This window comes from Sminthopsis crassicaudata, chromosome 5 (assembly GCF_048593235.1).
Source record: "Sminthopsis crassicaudata isolate SCR6 chromosome 5, ASM4859323v1, whole genome shotgun sequence".
NCBI lineage: Eukaryota > Metazoa > Chordata > Mammalia > Dasyuromorphia > Dasyuridae > Sminthopsis > Sminthopsis crassicaudata.
The window spans coordinates 242,800,846-242,828,183 of record NC_133621.1 but is presented as its reverse complement, the minus strand read 5'-3'; the positions used below and the strand labels follow the sequence as shown (position 1 = coordinate 242,828,183).

General features: G+C 32.9%; 2 protein-coding genes across 6 annotated transcripts in view; one reads left to right on the top strand and one right to left on the bottom strand.

The window, feature by feature from the left end:
* The window catches only part of PPFIBP1 (PPFIA binding protein 1), a 218,261-nt gene that overhangs the window by 60,733 nt on the left and 130,190 nt on the right, over positions 1 to 27,338 (top strand). The gene's annotated exons all lie outside the window — the stretch shown is intronic.
* C5H12orf71 (chromosome 5 C12orf71 homolog) lies at positions 12,980 to 15,256 on the bottom strand. Its single transcript, XM_074270677.1, has 2 exons — positions 13,832 to 15,256; positions 12,980 to 13,358 (listed from the first exon to the last, which is right to left on the bottom strand). The coding sequence occupies exons 1-2, from the start codon at positions 14,489 to 14,491 to the stop codon at positions 13,062 to 13,064; spliced, it is 957 nt and encodes a 318-aa protein (XP_074126778.1). The 5' UTR covers positions 14,492 to 15,256; the 3' UTR covers positions 12,980 to 13,061.

The window sequence follows — 27,338 nt, the reverse complement described above, 5'->3', positions numbered from 1 at the left end:
CCTGTTTGCAACTAGGACAGAGAGGCTTAAAAGGCCACAGAAGATTCCCAGGTGTGTGGAAGCTACAAAGCTCTGACCCTTAACTCCAGCTTCTTGCCCCAGTCTCCTTATGCTGCAGTATGGGTTTGGCTGACTGTCCCCCTGCCTTATTGAAACACCTTTTCTGAAGTTGTTCCAAGATATCTTCTTCTAGAAATGTGTTGTATTCCAAATATTAGTGGATTCTTTGACTTTAAAACCAAGTTAGAAGCTTAATCTGCTGTTGGTTTGAGAGAAGGTTAGAGAAGGTTATAGAGAGTCTGCCATCTTGGTTCTGCCCTTGGAAGTCCACAACATTAATTTTGAAAGTATTAAGGGATTGAATTTCAATGTATCTGAAAGTGAAGAGGATACCAAATATTTGGAATTCTAGATGTTATTTACTTTCTTTAAAAAATCAATTGATAATTTTAAAAAGAAACCAGAAAATTCCCATTTTCCCATTACTGTTAAGTTTACATGATAATCTGTGTATCAGGCACATCTTTGATGAAAGTCTGAGATCAGGCAGACTTTCACATGCTGTTCTATAACAAATCACTACTTTTGCAGTCACATAATAAAGTGCAAAGAATCATGGTGCTAAATCGTGGAGCTAAAAACTGAAAAGAACTTTAGAGGTTGTTTAATCAAATCTCACTTCATTTAAAACATTTTTTCAATTATAAAGCTTTTCTTTCTTTTTCCTTCTATCATCTGTTCTCTCTTCCCATCACCCCATTACTTCTGGAAAAAGAAAAAGAAAACCTTTGTAACAAATATGCAGAATAAATCAGAACAAATTCCAATGTTGGAAATATTAATATTTAAAAAATTATGTCTTTCTGCATAATTTCTTTATGTTAGGAATTTGGTAGCATATTTTATCATTGATCCTTTGGAATCATATAAGTCTTATCAGGTTTTTCTGAGATCATTCCTTTCATGGTTTCTTATAGCACACTTTATTCATAAGTGAGCATACTATTTCTATCTTCTCAACAACAGGTGGGAGTAGAAAGCACTACTAGGATGTTATTGGCCAACCAGGTATCAAGTGACAGTACCTGCAGCCTTATGGTCTTTGTTAATAGAGTTCTGAAAACTGCCCTTAAATTTTCTTATCTTTCTGGATTCATAATCTGGATATTCTCCGTGAATGATGCCATCTTATTTTTTCTCATCTTCTGTCTATGATAAGGTCAATTATATTTATGTCATAATCATAGAACAGTTATGATATCTATATTTTCTCAATTTAAAAATTCCATTTCTTTATAATTATGTCTCCATTCACTCCAGTATGTTAACATTTGTCACATTCAAATGAGTACTTGCTGTTTCAGACCTAATTTCATAACTGCCTCTCTATTAGTTTTCAGACTTGGATCCTAGACAAGTGAACTGTCCAGGATCCTTTAGATACTGAAAACAAATTAACAAAAAAATATGAGTAAAAGCAATTGACACAGAAACTGGTAGTATATGTACCACAATTGCAACCTGAACTCTCCTATGGCTTTTATTAAGAGCCATCATCTGATGATAATCATCTGAGATTAAACATTAAAATTAGTTAGTTCCCTTCTTTTCTTTGGTTCCATTTTTATTTGCCTTATTGTTATCAGGAATGTTACCTATATTTCGCTCGTTTTACTTTGTTTTATTTATTTATTTAGCTTTATTATTATTTTTTTAAATTTAATTTAATTTATCAGTTTATACAAGACTTCCCATGGTTCTATAAATACCTCATTAAGGTGCAGTAGTATTTCTGAGCTGTTTTTTTTCTGAATGTCACTTTTTCTTAGAAAGGAATATAGTAAGTTCCTAATAAGCATATTAAGAGCTAATTATGTTCCAAACATTGTATGCTAAAGATTCAAAGACAAAAGTGATTAGTTACTTCCCTCAAGAAGAATTCCTAAAAGTGGCATAAAGAATAAGAAAAAAGAGCATCAAAGACTAATTTGTGTCATATTTTTCCATAGTTAAGATCTGTATATGTCTTTGGAAAATATCATGCAAAAGTGTAATAATGTGTCAAAATATAATAAATTCATTTTTTTTTCCATTTTAATTGAAATTTTATTTTCAAAACATATGCAAGGATAATTTTCAACATTGATGCTTGCATAACCTCCTGTTTCAATTTTCACCCCGTTTCCCCCACCCCCTCCTCCAGATGGCAAGTAATCCAATATATGTTAAACATGTTAATCCAATATGTTAAAAATATATTATACATACATTTATTATTGAAGATACAGGATGGAATGAAATATATAAAAATTAGTTATGTGAGATGGTTTATACGTTAAGTGTATCTAATTTTTTTTGCTTTCACATTTTAAGAAAGATCCCCATTTGGGCTTTGGGCTTTTTATATCAATGATATATGAGATAATCAGAATGATTATATTGTTGACTACCATAAACTATTTCTCATTGTTTCTGTCTTCCATCTGTATGAACAGAATTCTTCTCTAATATTCATTCATCCTTTTATAGTTTACCAAGTCCTTTCCTGAAAGCAGTTGTGAGATTAATAGTACAGGCATAAAATAAATGACTTGCCTATCATTATGGAGAGTATAAATGGCAAAGAATTTAAATACAGTTCTTCTACCTCAAAATTTAGTCTGCTGCTTCTTAAAAAAAAATACAAGAGTATAATGAACATGTTTTGAGGAGAAAGGAAAGAAAGAATGACTTTTATATTCATTTGTTTTCTACTTTCTTTATCTGTCATTTAGTCCAATGTTTCAGAGTTTTTTATTTACATATACTACATGATGCCCAAGTTTTCATTTGTCTTTGCTTGTAAATAAATTACACTATATTTTATTCTGTAATATTCTGTTTTGTGTTCCCTCCTTTGCTTATCATAAAAAGTTTATGGATTAATTTATTAATCATCTGCAAAGCCTGGGCAAAGAACAGTATTACAATCCTTTTTTGGAATGTAAATAGTCTCCATTCTCAAATCAGTGTTCCTTTATGTATTCCATTAAAACTATAGTCACATTCATAGTTTCTTTTCTCTAACATGCCATTTATGAATGCCATTTACTTCCTTCAGTTATAATAAGTAACAATAACATTCACTAATCCAGATGTAAAGTGATTCTGGCCTTGAGTAACTCCCCATTAGATGTACATATTTAATTTAGACTCTTCTGTAAGAAATACTTAATGCCTTATCTGGGAAGGAATATGCATACACACACACACACACACAAACACACACACACACACACACACACACACACACACACACACACATATATATATATATACATACATTTCTTTTTCCAAAATATGAATTTTATATATATATATATATGTATATGTATATGTATATGTATATGTATATGGTGCTACCCTTTATGTCTAAATCATGTATCCATTTTGATCTTGTCGTAGTACATGGTTCAAAATGTTAGTTTATACCAGGGCTTCTTAAACTTTTTCTGCTCTCAACCCCTTTTCACCCAAGAAATTTTTACATAACCCTGCATGTTGTAGGTATGTAAATAGGTATACAAATCAAACATTTATGGATAATAAATCATCATTTCACAACCCCTACATTCAGTTGTGATACTCCATATGGAATAGTGATCTAAAGTTTTAGAAACTTTGACCTAAAAAGTTTCTACTATATTGTTTTCCAGAAGTTTTTGCCAAATAGTGACTTCTTATCCCAGAAGCTGCAGTCTTTGGGTTTATCAAACATTGTATTACTGTAGTCATTTGCTATTGTTTTTACTATCTAATTTATTACCTAATCCATCCTGCTGATTATCATTCTGTTTCTTAGCCAGTACCAGATAATTTTGATGTTAGTGCTTTATAATATGTAATATATAATATAGTTTGAGATCTTGTATTGTAAGGCCACCTTTTTTTTTTTTTTTTGTATTTTTTTGTATTTCCCCCCATTAATTCTTTTGATATTATTGACCTTTTCTTCTTTTGCTGTTACTTTTTTTTTTTTTAAAGCTCTATATAACAGTATTATCTATTAAGATAATTTTTTGGGTAGTTCTATTGGTTTGGCACTAAATAAATTCATTTAGGTAGAATTGTCAGTTTTATTATATTGCCTCATTCTGTTCATGAACAGTTTTTCCAGTTGTTTAGATCTGAGTTTGTTTGAAAAGTGTTTTGTAATTTTGTTAATAGTTCCTGGGTTGGTCTTGCCACATAGATTCCCAATAATTTTCTATTGTCTACAATTATTTTAAATGGAATTTCTCTTTTTGTATCTTGGCTTTTGAATACATATGTGTGTGTGTGTATATATATATATATATATATATATATATATATATATATATATATATATATATATATATATATATATACACACATACATATATATGCATATATACATACACACACAGAGGGAGAGAAAGAGAATATATATAGAAATATATATTGAAATGCTGATGATTTTATATGGCTTTACATGGGTTCTGAAACTGTTAAAATTGTAAATTATTTCAACTACTTTTTAGTTGATTCTCTAGGATACTCTATCACCATCATATCATCTGAAAAGAGTGATAGCTTTGCTTTCTCAATTTTTGTTCCTTCAATTTCTTTTTTCTTCTCTTATTGTTATAGCTAAAATTTCTATTACAATATTGAATAATAGCAGTGATAATGAGAATCCTTGCTTCACCTTTAATTTTATTGAAAGGCTTCTAGCTTATTCCCATTATAAATAAAGCTTGCTGATGATTTTAGATAGATATTGTTTCAGGCAAAGTACCATTTATTGCTATGTTCTAGAGTGTTTTAATAGGAATAAGTGCTGTATTTTGTCTTTCAATATTGAGATAAATCAAATGATTTCTGTTGGTTATGCTATTGATATAGTTAATTATACATGTAAATTTCTTGATAAAAATCGTATCTTGATCCTGGCGATATACAGATGTGCATGTGAGGGTGATATATACAGCTTATACATATATATGCCTATACATATATGTGTGTGTATTTGATCCCCTAAATTATATTTCTTATCATTTAAAAATTATATCATTCCTAATAATGCTGCTAGTATCATACAATAACAAGTTACTCTTTGAGAAATCATTCTTTTGTGAATATTCCTGTAGAATTAACTTTTTTTGGGAGTACTTTTCTGCCACTCTTATTCTTCTGTCTTAAAGTACAGAATTATTTTTCAAATCAACTTAAATTTTTTTAATATATTATTTCAATGCATAACTCGTTAAGTCCTTGATAGAAATAATTTTCATTCAGGTACTCCTTGACATGTTGTAGGGGAAAAAAAAAAAACAATGAAAGTCAGATGAGCTTAAGTCCATATATAATATAAATTTGAATAACCAGAATCATAATTACTATTTGGGCAGGGATTTCTTTATTCTACTTCTCTCAAGTTAGAATTAAGTTATTAAATAACTCTAAATAATTCCTAGTTGAGGAATGGTGCATTTGCCCAATTCCAAGTAAATTGATGTTTTAAAATCCAGTGAGATTAAATTTCCATGTTATTAACTTTAATGCTAGGCCAGTTGTTTTTATGTTCCTACTAATTTTATATATTTTTTGTTTGAATTGTAAATGGTAAAGTGCGTGATGAAAATCTGGAAGAATTCATGGAAGTCATTGCATTCAGAAAGCTGTCCTGGCATTCAAAGCTATTTTCTAGCATTTTTATACTTATTACATGGATAAATCTTATTATCAATTTAATGAACAAACTTAAAATTCTTGCTTTTTTCTTTTCTGTTTTCTAAAAGCAGTTTTTCTTTGAAAGGTAGAAACTTTTATCTTCTTGACACTTCTATTGCTATTTGCCAGTGGAATGCTGAAAAACTACATTCTTTTGTAATATTTTTTTTCAACTAGCTTCTTAGAAGTCTGTTAGATAACAGGATAAATGTGTTTATATAAAAGAATTATTCTGTTTTTAATCACAATGAATAATATTCAACAAATATTGTAATTTCACAGATGACCCTCAAAAAATTCTCAAGCAATTGTTGCTCACAAGGTATTTACAATCCAGTGTGTTTATATTATTTTATTATGTTAAGAAATAACCAAATTTTATTTCAAGCAACATATGTGACATTTTATTTTGAGCATCATGGCTCATCCTTTACTTTATTATTTAAAAATACTTTATTGAGGCAGCTGAAGAAAAATAAATGTATTATAGTTTTATTCCAGAATAGAAAAGAGAATTCTGTGATTTTATGATTGAAAATTTTATTAATTTTATTAAATTAAATTTAATAATTTATTAAAATTTATTAAATATAACAATAATATAAGTATATTTAATAAATACATACTTTATAAATTTATATTATTTATATAAATAATATTTAATACTAAAATTCAATTAAATTTTTATTAAAACAAATTATGAATTTATACATATAAATTTGTTACAAAAATAATGTATTGTTTCATAATAAATCCTGAAAAATTAATTCTAAGGCTGTTTACAAAGAATAAAACTAAGTTCTAATGTATGAATCTTAAGGTCTTGCGATAGAGGCAGGGAAACAAACAGAAATTGCCATTTTGCAGTCATTTGATCTAAGCCAAGAAATCTTTTAGGAAATGATCCAAAATATTTTCCTTCCCACTCTTAGTGAGTTTTGTCCAATGAGGATCTTATTTTGTTTTTGTAAAAATGAGATTATATTCTGTTCTCTGAGATTAGGAGAGTCCTAGTTCCTGGAAAAAATATCTCTTGCCTTAGGATATGAGATTGAACAATAAGATATATAATTTTTTTCTTTTTTAAAATAATTAAACTTTTTTATTATGAAATGAAACATCAAACAGTTTAAATACAAAGAAGGAAAAATAAAATGTTTATAAATTCATGAATATCTGTTAAGCACTGTTTTAAAGTATAATATTTAACATGATAGTAATATTATTGCTATCTGCTTTGAACTTTGTTAATTCTGCATTTTTAAAATGTTCAGTTGATCTCTTTTTTAATAATAACTTTTTATTTTCAAAATATATGCAAAGGTAAGTTTTCAAAATCCACCCTTTTTTTCTTCCTCCCTTTCTTCCACCCCTTCCCCAAGACGACAAGTAATCCAATATATGTTAAGCATGTAGAGTTATATGCATATATATGCATATTTCCACAGTTAGCATGTTGCACGAAAAAAATCAGGTCAAAAAAGAAAAAAAGCTAACAAAAAGCAAACAAACAAAAAAGGTGAAAATACTGTGTTATAATACATACTTAGTCCCCATAGTCCTCTTTCTGGTACAGATGACGCTCTCCATCACAACTCTATTGGAATTGGCCTGAATCACCTCATTGTTGAAAACTGTGTCCTTCACAGTTGATCATCATATAATCTTCTTGTTGGTGTATACAGTGATCTCCTGGTTCTACTCACTTCACTTAACATCAGTTCATGTAAGTCTCTCTAGGCCTCTCTGAAATCATACTGCTGATCATTTCTTATAGAACAATAATATTCTATCACATTCATATACTTATTCAGCCATTCTCCAACTGATGGGTATCCACTCAGTTTCCACTTCCTTGTCATTACAAAAAAGGGCTGCTACAAACATTTTTGCACATATGGGTCCTTTTCCCTTATTTATGATCTCTTTGGAATATAGACCCAGTAGAGACACTGCAGGATCAAAGGGTATGCACAGTTTGATAGCCCTTTGGGCATAGTTCCAACTTGCTCTCCAGAATGGATCAGTTCACAATTCCACCAACAATGTATTAATGTCCCACATCCCCTCCAACATTTATTGTTATCTTTTCCTGTCTTGATCTTTTTTTTTGTTTTTTACTACTTCATACTCTGTAATTTACAACATTACAAATAAATAATACAGTTAAGCATAATAAATGAACACATGCCAATGAACACGTGTCCATGTGTGTGTATAGTTTTATACCTTTCTGCCAAAAGACATCCATCACCAGACTTATAAATTCATGATTGGTTACTGAATTAACAGCATCCTAAACCCTATTAAAGTTGTTTTCTTTTATGTTATTGTGATTATTGTGTTTTTTAGCTTCTGCTTAACCTCACTTCCATCTGTTCTTATAAAAGACTTATGTTTCTCTGAATTATTCAGATTTGTTTCACAATTTGTTTAGCCATCCTCACTGTTTCTACTACTTTGCTGTAACAAGTATTGCAACCAATATTTTTATATATATGAGATGTCTTCCTCTTTCTTAGATCTTTTTGAGATATAGGCCCAGCAATGATATACCCAAGTCAAAGCATAGTTGACTTTTATTCAACAGTATTTTTAGAGTACTGTTCCAAATTGCTTTTCAGAAATTATTTAGCCCAATCCCCTCATTTTAAAGGGTAGAAAACTGAGCGGTCTAAGTGATTTTTCTAGAACTATATTAGTTTATTTATGCTAATCATAATCCTAAATATGAAAAAATTCTTATATTTGTCCCACACATATTATATAATTTAGCTTATGCTGAAAGACTATTGCACCCTCATCTTTAGAGTCTGGATTGTTAACATTTTTACTAATGTCTAGCTAGTTTAAACAGCTGTAATGTTGCTAACTTTTTTGTACTATTTCATGGATGATTTTTGAATGAAAGGATCATCTTGGCTGATATAAACTTTTAAATATTTTAGTTCTTGTAGTAGTAAAGTTTTTTTGGATAGTCTCAGCTGTCTAATGATAGTAAATTATATATGCAAAGCCACAAAGGGAGAGTTTGGTTCCATTCCTCCTTATAATCAAAGAAAGTAAGGGATATTTATCAGAGGTAATAACAAAGCTTAGCTGCATTTTAGCACTATTTAATGTATTAATAATGTAACTAATGTTACATTAAATTAAGTGTTAAAAATGCTATCTCTTATAAAGAATGGAGATTCCCAGATAAAATTTAAGAAAGAATTATGCCTAGCAGTTGAGAGTTAAAGTTAAGAATAGACCCAGCCATCTGTTTTTATTAAGAGGCTCTAAAAAGAACTGGCCAAACTCTTGAGTCTTCTGGTTCTCAGATCCCAGGCACTGATAGAGCTTAAGTTCAAATACCATGGACTTTGTCAAGTCTGAATTCTTTAGTTCAAGGACTTTGAAGGTCATCTCTCAGTCTTCCTATATTTTAATTGAATGTGTGGTTTTTTCTTTTTTAATCTGTTGAACCCTGAGCCAAAGAGCATTGTTGAGAAAATTCTGGGCATACAGTTCTACTAAGATTGTTACTTGAATCTTGACTCCTGTTCAGTAGGTTTATTCAAGGATAAGAAGTCAGGAATACAACCAAATACCAGATCTTCTTATTCAAATTTGGCAGTATCTTTTTAGTAGTCTAGTTTTTACCAATTTTAATGTGCTACTTTGCAATTCTGATTCTCCAGTTGTGTTCCTGTTCCCCAGATTTTTTTTCTTTCTTGGGTGTCACTAGCTTGATACATATATGGTATGGTTTTGAGTTTTTCATCATCCTCTGGCATATTTTTGAGTCAATCTCTTTTCTTTTAAAAATACGACATCCAGAAATTTATGTCATATTTCAGATGTGGTTGGTTGAACTAGGGCAGAGTTCATAGGACGATCACTTTTCTAGTGGAGAATGCCATGCTGCTGCTAATGCAGTTAGTGGCTGATTCCATTAGCTTTTGGGGCTGTTATATCATAGCTTACTAATATTGATCTTTTCCACTTAATCTTCTTTCTAGTTATAGTTTTGTTTTTTTGAATTTGATTTTATGAATTCATTGTATTAAACTTTATATTTATCCCTAATTAAATTCCATCTTCTTGGATTCATTCCAATGTGGACACTTAAATCTTCCCTTTTATTGATTCACTAGGGTTTTCTAAATATGCCATCAAATCAGAGTTTTTTTTTTTCCTTGTCTTATGTCTATAGCCAACATTTCTAGTATGATACTGAATAATAATGGATATCTTTGCTTCACCCCTGCTGTAATTGGAAAAGCTTCTAATTTATTCCATTACAGATAATGTATTCTGAATCTTAGTTTTAGATAGACATTACTTTAGAAAGAAAAACTCTATTCTATACTTAGAAAAACAGTATTTTTAGTGGTTTTTAATAGGAATGGGTGTTGCATTTTGTGAAAAGCTTTTCCCTTTATCTCTTGGTGTAATTCCATTGATTTTTTGTTTTTATTATTGATACAGTCAATTATGGTTTTCCCAATTCTCTGAATTTCTGGTATAAATCCAAGCAAGTTTATGATCTTTGTGACATTATTGTAATCTCTCTGCTAATATTTTATTTTAAAAATTTGCATTAATATTTATTAGGAAAATTGGATTATAATTTTCTTTCTTTGCTTTTGTTCTTCCTGGTTTCGGTATCAAAACTATATTTGTGTATAATGACCACGTTAGCACCCTGGATACATTAGAATCAGCCAGAGTCAGGATAAGCAAAAGTCCTTGATCTTTATTGTTGGTCTTTTGGGGTCACTGTCAGGGGAATAGATATAAGAATCTCCACACCTTCTTTCTCTCCCTCCACAGCCAAAGAATGCTTTCTGCTTGTCCTACTCCACCCTCCGATGCCTCCTTTCATTTACTGTATACACCTACAGAGCAATCAAGCACCGGATGGTGGACCAGGTCATTCTCCAAGCATATGCTAATAGAGCAGGGGTTCTCAAACTATGGCCTGCAGGCCAGATTGGCCAGCTGAGGACATTTATGCCGGATTTTGGCAAATGGGCTGAGGGGCGGAGACAGAGTGTTAGGTTTTGTTTTTACTATAGTCCGGCCCTCCAACAGTCTGAGGGACAGTGAACTGGCCCCCTATTTAAAAAGTTTGAGGACTACTGTAATAAGAGTATTGTCCAATTGGTAATTAGCCTTAAGTACTTGGACTCAGTGCAATTCAGTTTCAGCCCTTTACATTTGTGTCATAGAAGGAATTTGGTAGGACCCCCCCTTTCTTATTTCTTTTCTGTTTGCATAATATTAGAATTTAACTTTAAATGTTTGATAGAATTATTCTATAAATGTTTGATAGAATTAATTTGTAGATCCTTATGGTTCTGTTATTATTTTTTTTTATGTTAAGATCTCACCAATCTTCATGTTCAATTACGAAAAAAATTTTGGCATTATGAATTAATATGGGAAACAAAATATCAATTGGAGAATGGCTAAACACATCATGGTACATGTACATGATGAAATATTACTGTGCTGAAAGAAATGAATAAGTGGGAAGACTGAGACTTGTTCCTTTTCCAGGATAACAGAATAAGTAGGGAATTGCCCTAAACTCTCACCAATTCCCATTCAGACAACTATAAAATAGTGCCCTAAAATGAATTCTGAAATGTCAGAAAAAGAGCAGCAAAAAGAAAGTGCAACAATCTTTTAAGCCAACAACATTAGAAGAGCATAGGAATTATGTATTTCACTTGGGTAAAAGAGGAGCACAGTTCAGTTCATGAAGCTTCCTAGAAACCCAATGGGAGGCCCTGAGCTCAAGTGTTATACCAGGCAAGCAAGCAAATGCCAACACCAAAATACACCATGCATTTCAGCATAGCACTGAGTGAATGGGTAGACTCCAGCACAAGGATCCCCAATATGCCTCAGTGCAGCACCCGGTAAACTGCCAAACTCATATAATTTAAAAAATAAAGTGTTAGATCACAAGACATAATAGTAAATGACCATAACCTAGTGTTTGATAAATCCAAAGCCCAGCTTCTGGGATAAGAACTCACTATTGAAAGTGGAAAACAATGTGTTAGAATATTCAGAATATACTTCTACCATATACCAAAAAGTCAAAATGAGTTTAGACATAAAGGGTGTATGTGTGTTTGTGTACCTACACACACACATACCTTATCTTGGTATATATATGATGTAAGATAATTAGATATTAGCTAAATTTCAGCAGAACCATAGTAACAACAACATTGTGTGATGATCAATTATGAATGACTTGGCTCTTCTCAGCAATACAATGATCCAAAATTATTTCAATCATGAATAAAGGCCATCTCCAGATAAAGAACTAATGGAATCTGAATACTTTTAAACTTAAATTTTGTCTGAATTCAGTGTTTTCTTCCCCTCATATTTTTCTCCCTCTTCTTCCTAACCATAAATTATGAAGAAACTCCTATGCTAGAAAAAAGTATGACCACCATATTAATTGTCCAACCCTCTGATGTCTTCTGTTTTTTACCATACAATACTTTGCTAAGTGGTTTTTTTTTTAATATGGAGATATGTTTTAGTAGATTGCACATATTTAATCTATTTCAAATTACTTACTGTTTTGTAAAGAAGGGAACTGAGGGAGGGAGAGTTTGAAGTTCAAAAATCTCCTTCCTTTATGCAGGTGGAAAATACAAGTGTGGTTATATTTTATGAATTGCAATTTTTTTAGGATTTTTCAATGTATTTAGTTTTCCTTTTTTTCCCCCCTTTTTTCCTTTTTTTGTTTAAAAAAAATGGGGAGGGATAGATCCTGGAGAAAAGTTAAAATTGTGGTTAAAAAACAAACAAAAATAAGATATCAATGGGTCAGACTATTAATCAGGGTGGTCATACTTGTTTTCTGGCATAGGAGTTTCTCTGTTCATAATTTATGGGCTAGGAAGAGAAAAAAAGTACATATGGAAGAAAACATTGAGTTTAAGACAAATTTTAAATGAAAAATACTGAGAAGAGGTTAATATGTATAGACCCATATTGCTTTCTAATAGCATTAAATACTATTTGTATAATATTTAAATACTTATTTTATGAGATTTTTTGTGAAGAAAGCATTTCTTAAAATCTTAGAGCATTATGTACTTGTAGTTTAAATAGCTAGTTTATTAATCAGAAACAAGGTTGTGTTTTTTTGTTGTTGTTTTCAGAAATAAGAGTTGTAACTTAATAAGTAGGAATGTAAATCACTAGTAAGTAAATATGAGAAATAAGATTAATTTAGATGTATTTTATTGGAGCTAAAAGATGACCCTGTGGGGAAAATGGGAGAATTGCTATCACAAAGTTTCAGTGGTTTACAGGTTGGTAGATTTTGGAGTATCTTGCGGCTGAACTCTCCTTTCTCTGAATGAACGCTGTCTTTTCGAGGTTGTCAATTTTGTGCCCTCGGTGGCCCTGTTTTGGGACTGTTCCCTTCCCGAGAGTGAGGAAATGACTTGTTCCCTTAACCACCTGAGAATCCGGCCTATGTTTAAACAGGACAGCAACTGTATACCTGAGGAAGGAGGAGGCTGATATTCCCTCTTTCCTGTGGAGAGTGAGGAAGATTCTCCAGAACATGTTCTCTTGTCCTTGTAGCTTGGTGTTTCCATCTGCCAAGGAAATGAGGGGTTACACCATCGGAAATGTGCGGTAAAGGGTGACTTTCCTCATCTCATTAATGTGTTCTGACAGTGTTTGTGAAAGGAGGAAATTTATGAAGTGTTTGGTCTATCATTTTCATGTTAGTATTTTAATAGGTAATCCTATAAGAATCTGCCTGGTTCATATTCACTTCCTTGAGATTTTCCCTCCAGTCCCCTTTGTCTTTCTATTCAATTCTTTTTCTATTTTGAAGGAAAAACATTTCCCTCACCCTTTTTTCTTGATACTTTCCTATCACCCACAACTGCTTCAGCAGGGTGAGCTTGCTCCTTCTGGGGAGATTTAGGCTCTGTTCTGGGCTTTCCCACAGCAACTCTTCATTCTATCCTCCCACCTTGTTTGGTAGCTCCTCTTGCTCATCTCCGCCCTCTGGAAAGTGATTTCCCAGTGCAACATCCACAAAGTTTTATGTATACTTAACCTCTTTTGTTGCTCTGAGCTCCTGTGGCATGACTCCTTGGACCAGATGTCTGTTTTTTAGAAGTTGAACAATTGGAGAATCTTGAGACATATTCTCTTCTTGGATGGACTTAGTTGTGGTTTTAGTGGTTTCCAGAGGGGGAACTGTGATGATATGGGAATCTTCTTTTGGAAGAGATTCAGGGATAAGATTATCTTCTCTCTGAATATTTGTTTCCAACTTTTGAGCAAAACAATCTAACTTCCTCATAGTCCTGTGTGTATTTTGTTCTTGCTTCATGTCTGCCCAGTCATTTTCTTTCTTTAAGTCCCAGTCAGTTACTGAGTCTGATTGGTCAGGACCCAGATCAATATCCCATGCTAAAGTAATGCTAAGTTTGGAAAATTGTTCTGGGCTTATCTGAGCTTGGCTATGTCTTCCTTTCAGTCTCCCTGTGCTTTTAGTCAGCCATGCTCCTTGGATAGGTGGGAGAAAATGCATGGTATCACTCTCTGGGCTTGTTTCCTCATAGGAGTTTGTTTCCTGGGAGGGAAAATAGCCCACAGACAGGCTGAAATTGGACTCAGAGCTGCTAATCTCTGTGTCGGTGCTATCATTCTGGGAGGATGAGGATGCCATAGTGTCAAAGGGGTCAGACCTCATAGTCTGGAGTTTGGTCATTCAGACCTTCCTCATCTGAGAAAACAGCAGAAAGTTGCTAATACTTTGCTTCTACTCTTTGAGTAATCATCCATTCCTATACTTCCCACGACTGCCATACCATACTCATAGAAGTTTATATTCTTCATCCATGAAGCAAAGGAGACGACCACTACTCTACTTAAGAAACCCATTGTAGTGTGTAACAGCCCTCTTCCTTAAAACATTCCTCCACACTTCTTGACTATTCCTCTTGCTATAGTTTTAAAGCTTAGATTCTTTTATAGTTTATATGTCTTTGATATGTCAAGCTCTAATGGGAACTGTGAGGGGACATAAATCATTTTGGATCCTGTGAGTCTCTTGCTCAAAGTCTAACTGTCACAGAGCTTAAATTCTAGGACTGTTGGTTACCATGACAACCTATTGACCTAAGGAGCCAAATAGTAACTCAGAAATAGGGCTTAAGAGGCCAAGAACAAATCATTGAACTAGGCTATGGGGAACTGCTTAGAGGGATATAGCATTGATTCTTTTCTTCCTAGCAACACTGGCCCCATACCATCCTAGACTAATGAAGATCTGACTAGTATGGTGTTTAGAATCTCTTCCTCTTACTTTGAAAAGAAAACGATTTCATTTATGAATGGGGGAGGCAAAAGGCAACTATGTATCCTCTTGGGGAGCCCTTTTATTTGAAGACAAGACTGAAAAGTTTCAGTTTGAAAAAATGGAGGTTGACGGTAGCACTCCCTCCCCAGAAAACCAAACAAAACATCTACACAATTATGAGTGATCCAGAATAGTAGGACAAGAAGACTCTTTTTGCAACCTAAATGATGTAAGTTTAGGGAAAATAAGAAATACTATATATCAGTTCTTGTCATAATTATGTTGCTTTAATCAATTTATCACTGTTTACCAAAATTATTTTTTGAAGAAATTCTAGTCTCTTAATAATAAAAGCAAAAGCACATATTTGTTTATAAAACATTTTATTTTTTCAATTGTAATTTTAATTTTGGACTTAATCATTAACAAACATTTCAGTAAATAAGAACAAGAAAAAATTTATTTCTATTACATAGATTTTTTAAAAGGGTATAAAGTATAAAGAAAGCAGTAACAAAATTGGACAATTTGTATTCCCTTTGAACTTATTTTTGTTTTCCTTCGGTATATATAAATATATTTTATTGAGGATCTTTTTTTTTTTTGTTTGTCCATTACTAACACATTTGTTGTTCCGTCATTTTCTCTCATATCTGACTGTGACCCTATTTAGGATTTTTTTGGTACAGATAGTGGTTTGCCATTTCCTTCTTCAACCCATTTTACAGATGCGGAAAATGAGGCAAACAGGGTTAGTGATTTGCAAAGGGCCACATAGACACAGTAATGTGTGAGGCCAGATTTGAACTCAGAAAAATGAATTTCTTTACTCCTAATTGTCCCACTGAACATTCCCTTCCACCAAATAGAAACCTTTCCTTGTAAGAAAGAAGTATAATCAAATTTTTAAAAAATTAACACATGGACCATGGTTCAGAATGCATAATTCATTCTGTACTTTTAGTAAATCACTCTCAGCCAAGAGGCAGGAGATATTCATCATCAGTTTTCTGACGTAATGATTAGTTACTATGTAAGAGTCCTCATTACAGAGACAAAGATTTTTACATGTATGTATTACTACATTATTTTTGAAAGTAGATGAATAATTATGACCATTTTTATAGGTGAGGAAACTGAGTCCTAGTGATGGGCTACTCAAATTCATTCAGTAAGTATATGTCAGAAGTGGAATTTGAACCCATATTTTGCTGACAAAAACAAAGTTTTTGCATTTGTGCTTACCAGTAATCATTTAATTAAAATTCTTCATACTCAAAATATTAATAGCAGAAGAGTGACGTTTTTGGTTAGCATTCCTTTCTGACATAATGAAGACAGAATTGTTTTTACTTGTTGGTAGGAAGGAACTAATTTTGCTTGTTTAGGAAGCTTATTGTCTAAAGACAACCTATATACAGTAGAACTCATCAGCCAAGAATAGTTAATGAAGAACATGCAAGAATGATGTGGCTATGAGTTCAACTTGGATTTATTCACCGGAATGAGGATCAGAAGATTGTTATTGAAATTGAGTTGAATTTAGGGAAAATAACAAGAAAGTAACTTATATATAAGGAATTTCTTCTATTGAAATTATAAGGTTATATGCAATAAAAGAGATAGTGGTAAGACAGTATATTGAAAAAAGAAGTGATTTTGGGGGTTAGCACAAGAAAATTCTGCCTCAGTCTTATGCCTTGTGTGATCTTGGGACAAAACTTCTAAATGAAAAATCCTGTTTGAAAAAAAGAAATCTCCCCCTCCCCCAAAAAAGTTGCCTTGATTTTGTGATGATTCAACATAAGGTTAACAGATTAGCTGATCTATAATTGTTAAGAAATAAAATATTCACTGATATAATTTGATTAACATATTGCTGGTTAGTTGGCCATAAACTTGTATCCCTTGAAACACAATCCATAAGTAGCAGACTTGGAATAAGATTGAAATAAGATTAAAATTTCATTGCTCTTGCACTGGACCAGAGGTGGACACATATGGTTGTCTCTTTGGATACAGAAAGCTGTCTAGCTTTTGATATGTTTGAGCATGTGTGTGGTAGGAGTAAGGGATGAAGAAAAGGTATATTCTCTCTTCTGACCATCTCCTTCTTTTAAAAGCTAGCAGCCTCAAGGAACAGTCTTCCTATTTAAAGGAGTCAGAAAATTTTCAATTCTTGAACCCATAATGGACTTATAGGACATGAGTACAATAATTGTCTCCTCAAAAGGAAAATTTTGGAGGTATATAGAAGTTCATTGTATATAGTATGGAATCAAGAAGTGAGTTCAAAAGGAATTTTTTTTTCCAGTAGCAGGACTGATGCTCATGGAAATAATAGGAGAATATACTTTATAGTGATGTAAAAATGGGTAGAAGAAACTCCTAATTGGGACTGTCAGAAAGAATATTTTTAAGGACTTTAATTCCAAAGTAGAATATGGTAATGAGTTTGACATATTCTTATTAATTTTTTTAGTCTACATTTGTGGTTCCAAGTTTGCTCATTATATAATTATTAATAAGGAAAAGTGAAATTCTGACAATTGTAGTTTTCTTGTGTCTTTTAGAAATAATTTAAAAATGATTAAAAATGCTGATCTTTTTTATTTTTTAAATATCATCCTAATTTCCAAATGCCATTCCTTTCCCTTACCTTCCCCAGCAAGCCAGCCCTTGTCAATGAATCCACAAACATTTATTAAGTGCTTACTTTGTATCAATAAGTATACTAAATGCTGGGGAAAAAAAGTCCAAACATCACATCTAGCATGAAGGACTTTGAATGGAGCCAAGGAGGCAGAATATTCTGGGGATTAGAGATAACTGGTATAAAGCCATGGAGTTCATGTTCTCATGAACTGGTATGTTTAAGAAATAGCAGATAAGCCAAAGCAACTTAAGTTTTGTGGGAGGAAATACAATAGAAAAATTGGAAACGAAGGTACCAGGTTATAAAGAGCTTGGCAATAGAAAGCCAGAAAAAAATTGAGGAGGGAAGAGGGGTGATGAACTATGTCTGGAAAATCACTTTGGCAGTTAAAAGGTAATGAAAGAGTACTGAAATTGTGGCTATGTGAGTGGGGAGAAGGGAATGTATACAAGAGATATTATAGTGGTAGAAACAAAATTTGAGAATAAATGTGATATGTAAGGTGAGTAAGAGTGAGTCTAGGAAAATAACAACCTGAGTGACTGAAAAGATTACCCTTGACAGTAATAGGAAATCTCAAAATGGTGAAGGGTTTGAGAGGGAAAATGAGTTCAGTTTTGGACATGTTGAGATCAAGATGCCTACTTGACATATGGTTTGAAATACAAAACATAGTTGATGATATGAGATTGGAATTCAGGAGAAATATAAGAAATGGCAAAAAAAGTCATTTTAATAAAACTAACCAGCACATCACCAGGTCTGACAATATAAGCAATATTCTATAGCCATATTCTTCATCTTACAAATAAAGGAAGGAGGGGCATTTTTCTTATCTTTTTGTTTTGGTAGTGATTGTTTGCATTTATATTGTTGTGGTCATTATGTATAGCATTTTCCTGTTTCTGCTTATGTCATTATATATCATTCTTTTGAATCTTCTAATATTTATCATTTTTTGATGCGCAATAATATCTATTATTTTCATGTTCCATAATTTGTTCAGTCATCCCCCATTACTAAATATCTATTTTATTTTCATTTTTTGGGAATGAGATGTTTGAAAATTTATTTTGGTTATTAAGACATAAGTGCAAAAAATTGAAAAGCCTTGTGAAAATCTGTAGTATCAGCAGGTTTAACTTAATTTCAAGGCCTCTTGACCTTTCTAGGAGTACATTTACTACTCGTTTTTAATTTGATTATCTTATATTATTAATCAGAGTTCTCAGACCCAAATTAATAGCTAAGTTTGTGTGCTAAGATGTGTGGCGCTGAGTAAATAACTTTTATATTATCTTTAAGTCTCTTTCTCCTGCAGGGTTGTTTGTTTGGTTTTTTTTTGTTTTGTTTTGTTTTGTTTTTTTAGATAACAAAGAGCTGTCTGTGGTTAGGGCAATTAAGTCAATGTCTAACAACTTTTTATGACTGAAATAAAAGAATAGAATCAGAAGAAGTCTTTAAGTCACTAAGTCTCTTATCTTCGGGCAAATGTTCTAGACAGATTAAAAATAAAATACAAAAATACAAAAAAATAAAAATACAATTTTATGGTAATATTTTTTAAAATGGATATGTCACAACCTTTATTGCAACTTAGGTAAATAAATTTAACAATTATTATCCCCAAACTACTTTTTTTTTTCCTTCAATGGGAATTAAAAATTTTCAAACTTAAAATTAATGGAATTTTTTGAAAAGTCAATTTTTGTTGGTGATGGCTTTATAATAAGTACTAGGTGTGTATATTTTCTAGTTGAAAATGTAATTTAATCTCCAAGTCTAATTTTATTAAATAGAAAGAATAACTATGAATTAGGGCTAATTATAAAAACATGCTTAGTGAAAAATTTATATTTCCTTTCTTCACTTATGTAATAAATAGTTGCTATCCCTCATTCTCGAAGAGTACCAAAATGACAATGAAAGCGAGAATCAAATTACAATATGTGCAACTGTAACTGAACACAACACCTTCTCTGATGAGGGCACATCATACTGGGCAGTCCTGTGCCAGTGTCTTCCATGTCATGTAGTCAATTCCAAAGTTCTTTTTTTTTAAATAGTTTTTTATTTTCAACATATATGCAAAGATGGTTTTCAACATTCACCCTTGCAAAATCTTGTGTTCCAAACTTTTCTTCCTCCCTTCCCTTACCCCTTCCCCTACACAGCAAGTTAACCAACATGTGTTAAACATGTACAGTTCTTCTGTATGTATTTCCACATTATCATGCTGCACAAGAAAAATCATATCAAAAAGAAAAAAAAGATGAGGAAGAAAACAAAAAGCAAGCAAACCACCAAAAAGGTGAAAATACTATGTTGTGATCTACATTCTGTCCTCATAGTCCTCTCTCTGGGTGCAGATGGCTCTATCACAAGTTTATTGGAATTGGCCCGAATCATCTCATTATTGAAAAGGGCCATTAGAATTGATAATCACATAATATTGTTTTTATTGTGTATGATGTTCTCTTGGTTCTACTTACTTCATTTAACATCAGTTCATGTAAGTCTCTCCAAGGCTTTCAGAAATCATCCTGCTGATCATTTTTTATAGAACAGTAATACTCCATAATTCATATACCAAAAGTTATTCATTCATTCTTCAATTGATGGGCATCCAATCAGTTTCCAGTTCCTTGCTGCTACAAAAAGGGCTGCAAATACTTTTGTATATGTGGATCCTTTTCCTTTTTTTTTTTAGGATCTCTTTGGGAGGATACATACCGGGTAAAGACACTGCTGGATAGCCCAGTTTGATAACCTTTTGGGCACATTTCCAAATTGCTCTCCAGAATGGCTGGATCAGTTCACAATGCTTACCAACAGTGTATTAAACCACATCCAGTTTTAGAATTTAGAGGCATTGGGATCAAAACAAAGAGAAAGCTAAGATGTGTTTTGAGTCCTTCCTGGAAACTGTCTCCTGGCAGATGGAAATGCACTTGAGACTTCAGTACTAGAGCAATGAAGTTAAAAAGAAAAAGATAATTCCAGCTTTCAAGGAGCTCACAATCTAATGGGTGAGACAACATGCAAACAACTGTGGACAAATAAGATATATGCATGATAAATAGGAAATGATCAATAGATGAAAGGCATTCAAATTAAGAAGAACCGAACAAATAGGCATGTAATAAAAAAGAAGCCCAGAAAAAAAAATTAAGAAGAACTGAAAAAAGCTTTCAGGAGAAGGCAGGTTTTCAGTTGGAACTTGAAGGAAGCCAGAAAGCAAAATTAAGGAAGGAACTTGAAGACAACCAGTGAAAATGTCCAGAACCTAGAGATAGAATGCTTTATCCAAGAAATAGAAAGGAGACAGGAATGGGACTCTTAGGACCTCTATCAAGGGTGGGAAAGTATACCTTGATTGTCTGGGAGAAGACCTGAGGAAACAAAAGAAATGAAAAGAACATGTCAGAAGTGATCAGTCTTGGAAAGGACATCCTTGGACTGACTTTGTGGGGTAGAAGATGGTTCATGATATGTGCCCTACCGTTGGAGATCAGGAAGAAGCCTGACAACAGGGGTTTCCCACAACATAGTAACATATCTTTATGGGACATCACTAACAGTCTTTTGAACATTTTTATAGTGAATATACAGAGATGCCTCAACATGTTCAAAACTGAATTCCTTATCTTTCCCCTCAAACTCACCTCTTCAAATTGTCTTTATTTCTTAGTACTTTTGGGTACTACCATCCTCCTAGTCACCTGGTCAAGTTCACAACTGCAGAATCATATCCTCTACTCTTAACTCTCAAACATCCTATATAGCCAATCTATTGCCAGATTTTATTGTGAGTTTTGAAACTTTTTTTCTATATATCTCATCTGCTCTACTCCATTTAGTTGCCACCCCATTCAGACCCTTCTATATAATTTTCAAATTGTTCTCTATCACAAGTCTCCAACAACTGACATTCTAGTTAATGGATAGCATATTCTTGTTCCTTTTTATTCACTCTATCCCAACACATCTGAACCATCCCTTAGAAGTGAAGTGTCTGCTGCTTTGCTTTCAAACACTAAAATTCCTTTATCTAATCATAGCATTTTATACTGTTTTTTTCTTATGTCCTGTGACCAGTCATCTTGTCATCTGCCATTACTGTATTTTCTATTGATAAAACCCTCAGTTTTCCCCCCAGACCATTCTTACTTAAAATCATCTATTTCAGGCTTTTTCTCCCTTCCCTGTCTGAGTTCTCAGCTGAAAAACTTATGTGTTAATTGATTGATAAGAAAAGAGATAAAACATTTAAAGAAGGGCAAGAATCTATATCCTTGTGGGTACTTACATGGGATTCAACCTTAATACCATCTGAAGTGGATAGCTTTGGGATCCATGGCAGTAGAAGGTCAGCATACTGCAGGAAAGCCCTAGAGAATAACATGGGAATTATACCAGATTCACAAGGATCCAGGCTTTGGTGACAGGTCTAAATTAGACCAGCTTTTATTTCATTTATATTTTTGACAATCCAGGTCATTCCTCTGATGCCAGCCAGCATAATTGTCTTCCAGGCTCCTGGAAGCCTAGAATAGAATTTAGTAAGTTGTTTTCCATGCAGCTGGAGATGGAGGTGGGGAGAAATGAACATTGTAACTTTATCCATGGAAATTAAATCCTATGAACTAAATATAAAAATATTTGTAGGAGGAAAATGATTTTTAATTTGAGAAGTACTGAAGCAGATTTGGAACAAACAGAAGAAAAAAACTCTGAGGATTGACCTCCCCCCCTCCCATTGCCTTATTTCTTCCCAATCCTCCATGAGCCAAACATTTAAAATATGTTATTTATAAAAGGAATATCATTAGTTTGAAATGATTGTGAATAAAGATGACCATGTAGTAGTAGCAGTAACAGTAGCAGAAGCAGTAGTGGTCATAGTAGCAATAGCAGTAGTAGTTCATAATAAAAAACACCTATGTTATAATGCTTCAGGGTTTACAAAGTTCTGCAGCACTTTGAGCCTTTTAACAATCCTGTGAAGTGGGTGATTATAAGTATGATCTCCATTTATAGTTGAGGAATTTGAGGCTCACAGCATTTAAGTGATCTCCATGTACAACAAATGTCAGAACTGGTATGTAAACCTAGTCTCTTCTGACTCTGAATTGTTTTCTTTTTTTAAACTTTATTAGTACTTTAAAAAAAAAATACAGCTTTCCTAATTCCCACTTTCCCAAATAAGAGCACTCTTCAATTAAGAAAAAAAATTAACTCTTTTACTACATAAGCAATAGTGGATCTCCTAAAAAAAAAAAAAATGTTACTACTTACTCCCAACTATTTCTTTACTGGAATAGGTAAATTCCTATCATGATAAGATCCTTTGGAACCAGTCTGGGTCACTGCATTTAATCTGAGTCACTCCATTTCACTATGATGTCTTTGAATATTTATAATGACATAAAAATACCCTTTTCATTTTGTCCATTAAAACTTCATGTGTAATTGTTATGCTTTTTAATGGTTCACATTATATTAAAAGGATAATTTTTTGTTCATGGAAATTCAAGTGATAGCAAAGCTGTAGCAACTGTGCAAATCCCTAACATGCCTTGTTAAATTCTTCATCCCACTCTGAAAGGGAGCCTGTCTTTCAGGTCTTAGGAAATGATTTTAGCTTTTTTGGATTATTATGTCTGCATCACAGTTCTGACTAGTGCTTCATTCAGAGTCTTATCCATTTGTTCTCTACTTTTTATAGTATTTATGACTTCTTGGATTGCCTTCTAAAGTCTTGAATGTGATTCTAAGCATTGTCTTTGCTTCTTTGTGACTGAAGGGTAGTGATAGCTCCCTCAGCCCTTCACTTTTAGCTTTCAGCAGGACTGAAGTCAACTCCAGGTCATTCATAGTCCATCCCTACTCCCGCTTTTACCTACTATTAGGTCATTTTCCTGGGGCTTCCCAGGAATATTTTCCAATACCATCAGCCAGGTTGAACTTTTTAATCATCTAGCTCTATGTTTGGGTATTTTGCCTAAGTTTCTTCACCAGTGGTTAGCATATTCCTATCCCTTTATATCAGCCATTCTCAATATTAATGTTTCAGAAGTTTCAACTGAATAAATTATCAGCTCCCATCCTTATTTCCATTTTTCTCTACTTCACCCCCTTCCCCATGTCTCCAGATTTGCCTGCTTCTTCCTCTGTGCCCCCATAGTTAACAGATTGCCTTTTACCTTAAACTTCTTTACATTTCTAGTATTCATGGACATGGCTCCTTCCTGTTTTCCTGGTCACTATTTCTAGCATGGGCTAGAGATTATCAGAATATTTGCTTTCTTTTCATTGCCATTTTCAAACTCTCTCCCTTCCACTATCAACTAGTAAGTAACCGCTTGTCCTTTAATTTTTTATTTTTATAATATCTTTTTATTTTTCAAAATACAAGCAAAGTTAACTTTCAACATTTACCCTTCCAAAACTCTGCATTCCAAAATTTTCTCCCTTCCTCTCCAACTTTCCCCTCCCCTAGACAGCAAATAATCCAATATAGTTTATACATGTGCAGTTCTTCTAAACATATCCACATTTATCATGCTGCACAAGAAAAATCAAATTTTAAAAGAGAAAAATATGAAATAAAAAATAAAACAACTACAAAAATTATGAAAATACTAGGTTGTGATTCAAATTCAGTCTTCATAGTCTTCTCTCTAGGTGCATATGGTTCTTTCCATCACAAATCTATTGGAATTGCCTTGAATCACCTCATTGTTGAAGAGAACCAAGTTCATCACAGTTGATTATCACCTAATCTTGCAGCTCTATACAATGTTCTCTTGGTTCTAGTCACCTCACTTAGCATCTGTTCATGTAAATATTTCCAGATTTTTCTGAAGTCATCCATTTTATATAGAACAATAATATTCTATTACATTCATATATCATAACTTATTCAGTCATTCCCCAACTGATGTGCATCCCCTCAGGTTCCAGTTCCTTGCCACTACAAAAAATTTTTGCCCACGTGGTTTCTTTTCCCTTTTTATGATCTCTTTGTGATATAGACCCAGTAGAGACACTTCTGGATCACAAGATATATGCATTTTGATAGCCCTTTGGACATATTTACAAATTGTTCTTTAGAATGGTTGGATCAGTTCACAACTCCCATCAACAATGCATCAGTGTCCCAGTTTTCCCACCTCCCTTCCAACATTTATCATTATTTTTGTCCTGTCATCTTAGCCAATCTGATCTGTCATTTAAGGTATTCACTATCCAAATTTATCAGCCCATCTTGGTCCTGGTAGCAATTATCTATCAACCTCTTTTCATTTTAGTGCCTTAAGTCATACTCTTTCTTTCTTCTCCAATTCCTGCCTTCATTTTAGGGGTTATCTCTAAAATACTCAGATGTGTCTAGTGTATGAAGGCAAGTAACATAGTCTTAAAAAGTAGACTGCTGCCAAATTTTGATAGTTTTTGAATTGGATCATCTCTTCAAAAACTTAATAAAGAAAGCAGGGCTAATAGGATTACCCCATTTTGCAGATTTAAAAAATGATGCTAAATAACTTATCTTAAGTTCATTAAATTTATGGCAGAGCCATAACTAGAAGCCATGTCTTCCTGACTCTCAGTTCAGTCAGTCAGTCAACAAAATTTTATTAAATATATATTATGGCCAAACATTACGCTAAGTGCTAGGAATACCAAAAGGCCTCTGCTCTCAGGAGAGAAAACATGCAAACAGTCTTAGATATAGATAGATATAGATAGGATACATGCAGAATAAATCAAGGATTGCCTCAGAAGGAAACACAAAGATTAAGATTGGAAAAAGTTTCTTTTAGGGGTTATAGTGCAGTAGTGAGGCTGTTAGGGTTAAATGACTTGTCCAGAATCAGACAGCTAGTCTGAGGTCAGATTTTAACTCATTTTCACTCCTGATTCCAGGACTGGTGCTATATCTACTGTCCTTCCTACCTGCCTCCGAAAAGACTTCCTATATAAAGGTCTTTGGCTTGAAGGAAAACAGGGAAAACAGGAGACAGATATGAGAAGAGAAAGATTTCTATGAATGGGGGAAAAGCCAGTGAAAATGCTTGGAGATAGGAGATGGAGTATTATGTTTGAGAAAAAGGAAAGAGACTAGTGTCAATGGATCACAGAATATATAGAAGAAAGCAAGAAGCAAGAAAACTAAAAAAGTAAGAAAAGACTAGATTGAGAAGAATTTTAAAAATCAAATGCAACTTGATCCTGAAGGTAATAAGAAGGCATTGGAATTCTTTGAATGGAGAATAAGATGGTGCTCTAATAAGAACAATTTGACAGTTGGAAAATGAATTTGAATAGGAAGTGAATTAAAATAGTGAAATCAATCAATACGCTATTGCAGTAGTAGAGGTGTAACAGTGTCAGAGGACCGAAAAGGGGTATATACTTAATATGTAGATGTATAACTATATAGATATAACTGTGGATAGAATGAGGTTTGAGGATGACACCAGATTTAACTGCCTAGAGGAATTTTTTTTTAAATTGCTAGATTTATGCTATAGATTGACTATACTTTAAAATGCTTGGAAAATTATCTTTCCTGCCTCTGGGATCACGTTTTGTTATGTTCTCAGTGCACTACTTTTATGCTGTAACTTAATTTTATTTCTTTGCTTACTTGACCTTTTATATTGTTAAGTTTCTTGAGGGCAAGTAATCATGTCTTACATATGTTAGGCAATTTATTTATTCATAGGATCACAGAACCAGAGTTGGGAGGATCTTTAAAGATCAGTCAGTGCAGCTCTTTAAATTAGACTATTGGTTCTATTTATTAAAAGAAGGATTCCTGAGTTTAAGAAATCTGACATTTTGAAAATGACAAAATGACTCAAGACTTTCTTCTCCCTATTTCAGTTCCTTCATTTGACGGTACATACCTTTCCGAGTGAGCAATTATGTGGTAATCCAAGATATAAGTGTTTTATATAAGGATTTTGTACTAAAAGAAACAGCTATCTCAGAACCAGAGCAAGGAATTCTGAGGGTCTGGCAGCTTGAAGAAAGAATAGCATTCCAGTACACTTCTAAGGAGCAAAAGGAGGACTGTGCTGTGGCAAAGAAGTGGGATTTTGAAAAGTCCTCATTTTCACAGGCATCTCAAAGCAAGACAAAGGGAATCCTAAGAAAAGGCCAGTTCTTTACCACACTTCCCTCCTTGATATCTATCCATAGACCCTATACTATCATCTGCTGTTTCATTCCCAAATGTTTCCAGTAAAGTGAATTTTTCCTCAACCACAAAAAGCTAGGGAAAGATATAAATGTTAAGTTAGGCAGAGATTCCAACTGGAGTGATTGTGACTGAACTCATATTTTTTCATTCTAAATAAACTCTCCAGAAGTGAAGAAGAGGTAACTGATTGGACCAGAAGATTACTTTCCAGATGCTTTTTAAATTATTTTAAATATTAAACTATCTTAGTTAGGAGGTAATTTTTGATGCCTAATATTAACATCAAGTCCTTTGAAAATTTAAGTATATCACTTTTAAATGCCCCTTGTCCCCAAGGATTCATCATATTTCTTCCTAGGCTGAAAACAAACTAAATTATCATGACACAG